We start from the raw sequence: 6,802 nt of genomic DNA, 5'->3' as shown, positions 1-6,802 counted from the left end.
CAGCTTTTCAACTGAAGTTTACAGAGATCATCTAACTCAACTTAACATTTCCACATTTCCAAATCCTGTCATATCAATTTCTCTCACATTTCCACTCAATTTTTGTAACACAATCCCCTGGCACCAGAATGATGAAAAGCTGCTGCAACACCTGCTATCCCTGCAGAAAAATTCAGAAAAAAAGAAAAAGAAAGAAGAAGACTACAAACACGTTGAAAGTTGAGCTTGAGCAATTAGGACAATGGAAAAAGAAAAAAGAAATAGAAATTAAATTAAAATTCACATATATATCAAACATATATATGTGCACCTTAACAAAAATGAGGACAAGAAGACATACATTTAACACTGGAATTTCTGTTTTATATTTCCCTAAAGAAATTAATATTGTACAACTTAAGATTACATCAGTAAAACCCTCTTGTCCCTCTGGACTGATAAAGTTCCAGCCTACTTTTGGCTTCTGGTAATATTGTTTCAACTGAGGGTTCATTAACCAGATGAGCCTGCTTTGATGACCATTCAAGCACAATAAGCACCTCCTCCTGAGCAAGTGTTTCGCTGTCTGGAATATGCAATGCAATGTAACAGAGGAGAATTAGGGAAGGAATCTGAACCATTTGTTCCCCAAAGTAAACCAGTTGAATTAGGTGCTTGGCACCGCCTGCATCTATAATGGCTTTGCAGTGGTTGAGATGGAGAAAATTTTCAGTGCAGGCAAATTTGTTAAGTGCAATCACAGCCGCCGCGGAAACGTCTGTCTCTCTTTCGTCGAGCAGCTTCACCAATGGCCCGATTAGCCTTGTTTCCGTTGCTCGAAAAGTCCTTGCCAAGTTGCCAACAGCTTGGATGCAGGGCTCGAGGAGGTGTGAGTTTCCCTCTTCTATAATTTTCAGCAATTGCTCAACCACAGCTTTGCAGGCAGGGGATGTGGGCTTGAAGGCATTGCGCCTCAAGTCTGCATTTTGCTCGGCCACCGCCGTGATCTCCATCAACGCTTTGGCAGAATACTCCTGAACTGTCTCAGAACCCTTTTCTAGCAAAACTGCAAAACACAAAAGCGCTCTTGACTCCGTGATGCTACGGCACACGGCGACATTCCCCTTGGCTAGCTTCCAAAGCGCTCTGGCTGCCATAGCCTTCATTTTTGCCTTGGTTTCCGGGTCCTCATACTCCCTCCCCTTGATGCTAGCCCCCGATAGCGCCACATGATTGGGGTGGTGTGGCTTTGCATTGTTGTGGTTAGGATGAGGGTGATGATGATGGGGACTGAAATTGTAATTTTGATTCTGGTTTTGATTCTGATTATGAAGTCCGGGCTGCTTCATCCCCTGGCCATGGCTAGGGCCAGGGCTGTGACCGTGGCTGTGGCCAGGGCTCTGATCGTGGCCGTGGCCAGGGCTAGGGTTCGGGCTTTTCTTCAAAGCCAGAGTGCTACTAACAACGCTCTGCATTTGATTAATTGGGTTGTGATTCCCCGTAATCGGGTGTGAAACTTGAGCCGTATTGTGTTTATTATGATCATACTCATTTCTATTCGGATTGTTGTTTGCCATCACAATCGAATGTATCGACAATTGCTGCTTGTTGGGGATTACGTACTTGCTATGCTCCTGGATCGTCTCGAAAGCGAGATGGCTGACGAGCAATCGTATCACATTGTTCTGAGCAAAAGGGTCTTGGCATTTCGGATGCCTATCGGCAAATTCAGACACAGCCAATGCAACCTCAGCCTGCACTTTCATGTGCCCTTCTTTGAGTATTTTCGCAAACACCGGGCACACACCAGCGTTCACAATCTGTTCGACGCTTTCCGGGTCCTGACCCAACAACCCGATTGCCCTCGTGGCGTTCTCTTGACCTTCCTGTCCTCCTTCCTTGGCCATCTTCAGCAGCGGAGGCACGCCACCTTCTTCGATGATGAGCTTGACGTACCTATTGTTGTCTTTGGCCAAGGACACCAAAGAAGCTGCCGCATCCGCTCGGTCCTCGGTAGACCCAGTGTAGAGAATCGCGACCTGTTCCCATATCAAACACAAGATGGGCTCGTTGGAGGCAATCGGAGGGAGGCCGAGGTACACGTCGTCGCGGTCGCCTGAGGGCGCGGAGACGCGGAGGAGCCACGACATGTCGCCGATCGAGTTCTCGAGCTGCTGCGCGGTCTTGCGGAACGCGGCGGCGGGGATGATGGTGAAGACGCGCTTCATGAGGCCGTTGGCTCGGCACTTGATGACGAGGGTGAGGGCCTTGTCAAGGTTTTGCTCCGTCTCGTCGATGATGCGGCGCGTGGGGCGCTCGTAGAGCTCGTTGCTCGCACGCGCCGCCTGTCGGAGGAGGCCGGCGAGCTTCTCCGTTTTGGATTTGATCTCGGCGCAGTCTTGCTTGAAAGAGTGTGCCTCGTCGGCGGCCTTGGTCACCTGGTCCGCCAATTGGATTGGCCTTGCCAGGATCTCCTTCACAATTGCCGCCATGGCCGCCCCCCAAGAAATACAAAACCTTCAAAACCAGATCAAACACCTTCAAAAAGAAGAAACCCACATCGGAAAATCCCAAATTCGAAATGGGTTTTTCGTCAGATAATGTGAACGATGCAATGTGACCCCTGTTGTTACATGTTCATGCAAAGTTTAATCAAGGCAATTCTAACGTAACAATGGTATCATATGAATTTCTATGGCAGATGGAGTTTCTTTGTTTTTTGGGTTGGCGATGGTTAGGGAAGGGTCTGCATTCCCATCCGGGTTTCAGTGATGGCGGTGGTTGTGTGGTTGAGGTGGAGGGTGGAGCCGCCGGTAGGAGAGGGAGGAGGAAGAGGAGCTATTGGCTATGGTGAAACGGGTTTTTCTCCAACTTTCATGTGAAAAAACTAGCATTTCTTCTTTCACGTTATATATAGCATGCCAATTGATTGGTCTCAAGTTCAACTCTCCCTTGGAATTTTTTTTGTACAAAAAAAAAAAACCTGCCTTGGAGTTTCAAATGGATTTGGGAATAACGTTAATGAAGATGGGTCCAAATTTTCTGTTATTATTTACGTTTGAAGACATTATTGTACTTTTGCAATGCGGGGTCGAATCTCACTCTTCCAATATCAGTTGTAAAAAAAATATATATATATATATATTTTAAAAAATATAAAAAAAAAAAAATTATAATTATAATGAAAACGCTACTACCAAAAGCATTTATCATCATAAGTATTTTTAATAGATATATTCTCTCTCTGCATTCGAAGTATTATAAGTATTATGTTCGATTTTCCTCACCCCTAATATCGCTGGTTAAAAAACTAAACAATCCAACATATATTGTCGGTGAAGTAAATGTGGTTTCTTATAAGTAATCAAATCCTACTCGACCAACAACAAAGTGGGGAGTTCTAATTCAACTTTTAACCTTTTCGTAAACATGAAATTATGCTTAACATTTGCTATACGTATCCTTACTTACTTATACCTTTCTAATGTCACATGCATATCTCCATGTAGCAAACTTTTTCTTCTTTTGGATTTTTCACTGGGGATCGATTTCAACCAGACAACATAATTTCGCTCATTTATAGTTCTTACACGTTTGTGGTGGTTGACACTTGTCAGAGAAGAAGACACATTTGCTTGATTGATTTTTTTTTACCTCACATATGCTCTAGTGATTTTTTTGCACATATATTATCCGAAATTACCATTGGCAAATTTTTGGTCTTTCTCAAGTGATTTGAAGGCTGAATTACTTATCATTTTGGTTTGCGTGAAGGATGTAAACATTAATACTTCCTGAGATTTCTTATATTTTCACAAAACTCGTTCAGGTCTCAAAAATTACACGAACACTTCTTGAGGTTTTAGTTTGTTTTCACAAAATCCATTTTCGATGATTGTTTGTCCAAAAATTGATGAATTTATTTAATAAAAAAAACTTATGCAAATGACAAAATTAACCTCAATGAAGTATATGCAATCTAATCTCAAAGGCCAACTTTGTCATTTATAGATTTTTTTTTAGTATAAAATCATCCATCTATGGATGAAAAATCAATGAAAAAGAGTTTTGTGAAAACAATTTATAAACCCAAGAGGTGTTTGTGTAATTTCTAAAACCTTAAGGAGTTTTGTGAAAAATTCGAAAACCTCAAGAGTATTAGTGTAAATAACTCTTAGGATTTTTAATTAATTTATAGCTGCCATGCCCTTAATAAGAACCCTAACTAAACTGATATATAGCCTTAAAACAACATAGGATTAGATATATGTATAGCTTTAAGAATAATGCAAAGGTGGGTCGTAATCATACAAAGACTAAATTTAAACGTAAATGCATTGTGAGTCTCACGTACATTAATAATTAGTAATCGACATGGCGTCTATTGTGAGTCTCACGTACATCAATAATCAGTAATCGACATGGCGTCTAACTTAAGAATACTCATAGCTTTAATTTTATAGTCATTTTCTCCAACCGGTTAAAAACTTCGAAAGAACCCCATGTAGATGTAGTCTTAGCACAATCTCATATTGAGGCAAAACATATATAGGAATCACAGGCAAAGCCAAACTCTCAAGAAACCTTTTTTAAACCATCCATATCAGCAAGCAAGTTTATATGGCTGTGTGGGGGCAGGCTACAGGGTAGCACTAGCACCAGTTGAAAATGGGCATAGGGCGGAGCCACATGCAGGCCTACCTATGGCTGTGGCCCCAAAACTCCATCAAAATTCCATTATTTCTTAAGCATCATTTGCGATATTAGTTAAAATATAACTTTATATCATCTCGAAATTATAGTACTGGCCCCCCCCCACATATTAGCTTCTGGCTCCGCCATGTATGATGGGAGATTTGACGAGGCAATCAATCAGCGCTGTGTCCATGGAAAGCGCAGTGAAGATTCCAGAAAGACCAAGCCAAGGCGAGGTTGATGCCTCTCATGGAATGCTCTGGATTTTCCTCCGTTCTTCACGAAGTTGTCCAGTGGGGTAAGGGGACCCCCGTATACACAATTTACATGTACTCACCAGACTTGTCAATTTTATTATCTAATAATGTCCAAAAATATGTTAACAATGAATCTAGAGTTGGCTTTTCTGTCGAATCCCTAAGATAAATTAGGATTGAATTCGGTCACCATCATCATCATTTTTCTTTGTTTAATTCAATAACAAAAATATATTATAGAACTATGGAATACAACAATAATATACAGTTCAAATATAGGTGGTTCATGACCTTTTAAGTTGAAACCACACATTTAGAGGTTCATTGGGCTTAACTCAACCCGCATATTGAATCTAGGTGGTTAACGTGGAGCCTATATCGGTGCATAGTTTACACAAATTATAGACTCATATTGAGCTCGTTTGTACAATAATTGGTATCCGACCCAAGTTCCGCTACAACACCTTTGATTCAAAGTTGAGCCATTGATATGCATGTTCAAGCAAATTCATGGACCGACGGATAAAGGTGGAGAGGACTAAATGCAAAGGCTCAAGGAAATTCTTACACCAACAAACTAACCACACAAGTTAATTCGTACTGTAAAATAGAAATTAAATGAGTGAAGCTGACAATGCATGAATATATTTTTCAGAGGGAAAATAATTAATAAACTGCCTTCTAAGAAGGACACATGACAAAAATGAGTGCCTGAAATTTTTACAGACTTGGAACTTTCCTCTTCATTCTTGCTTGTCGGGTTGTTTGAAAACTACTGAACCAATCGGGGTGATGAAAACATTGGATGCTTTTCTGTGGAATTTACAAGAAACCAAATTTTTTTACTGGCTTGCTTCATGAACTGGGATAAGATGGTTGATTAGGGTACGTGGCATATACTAGGGTAAATGTTCAATCAATCCAATTTACATATGCTAATTAGTTGCTAGCTAGATAGGGACATTAGAAACCTAGGTCACTTGCTAATTTTGAGTTAATTAATGTTGTCCTTCTTCTTCTCCAACCAGTTTAATAATATGTGTGTGTGTGGATATTTCGCAATGTACTTCATTATGAATATGACAGAAGATGGTTTTCTTTTAATTTCCTATAGATGACTCTCGAGAGTTCTAATTCTACGTACTTTTTCCAGTACATGACGCTTAGCTGAATGCGCCTTCTTTCCTTCTTGGTGTACACCAATTTAGAAATTGCTCTAGGAGTAATGAGGGAGGAATTATCATCCCCAACCCTCCGTTTGGATGAATGAATGACATATAATTCTAAAATGACAGAATTTAGATTTCCATAATTTCAATTTCTGGCAATTGAAGATTTCAGTGTTTGGATTTATGTATGTCGAATTTTGTAAATGGTACTATGAAAATTGTAAAATGACATATATTTTGGTGGAAATTAAACTCGGGAATTTGATGCCCCAATTTCCACGATTTTTTCCACGCATCATTTAATAAATTTTGCGTTTAAGTTACAAAACAAGGAAATTGTTAATTTCTCCTTTTCAATTCCATACTTTTAACTAAATTCCGAGTTATTTTCTCTCATTCAAATGGAGGGTGAAAAGTATATTGAGTAGGTTCATAATTAGACACAAGCCATAATCTAAAAACTTAGAAGTTAGAATTTCTTGATTTTCACAATACCTCGACATGGAAATTTAACAAGCATAACATACATCATACATACTTGATCCATAACAAACCTAAAACATAACTTTTCTTTTGGACTCTCTTGTATGTTAAAAACTCTAAATTTTTCTACCATTAAAGAGACATGATTGCTGCTACTGTAACTTTGATTCTCCATCATCATCGAACTGACTCTTTTCATCCATTGACTAAAGGGTTCCT

The 6,802-nt window shown here is 39.9% G+C and overlaps 1 protein-coding gene across 1 annotated transcript; it reads right to left on the bottom strand.

Annotated features, from left to right (window-relative positions):
- Positions 1–310: 310 nt before the first annotated feature.
- Positions 311–2,907, bottom strand: ARO1 (armadillo repeat only 1). The gene has a single exon (XM_021954690.2). It carries the CDS (start codon positions 2,469–2,471, stop codon positions 408–410), a length of 2,064 nt encoding a protein of 687 aa, XP_021810382.2. The 5' UTR covers positions 2,472–2,907; the 3' UTR covers positions 311–407.
- Between the last annotated feature and the right edge of the window lie 3,895 nt (positions 2,908–6,802).

The sequence above is a fragment of the Prunus avium genome, chromosome 8 (genome assembly GCF_965620075.1).
Source record: "Prunus avium chromosome 8, drPruAviu1.hap1.1, whole genome shotgun sequence".
Taxonomy (NCBI): Eukaryota; Viridiplantae; Streptophyta; class Magnoliopsida; order Rosales; family Rosaceae; genus Prunus; species Prunus avium.
The sequence above is the reverse complement of the archived record's forward strand: the minus strand, read 5'-3'. Positions and strand labels throughout refer to the sequence as shown.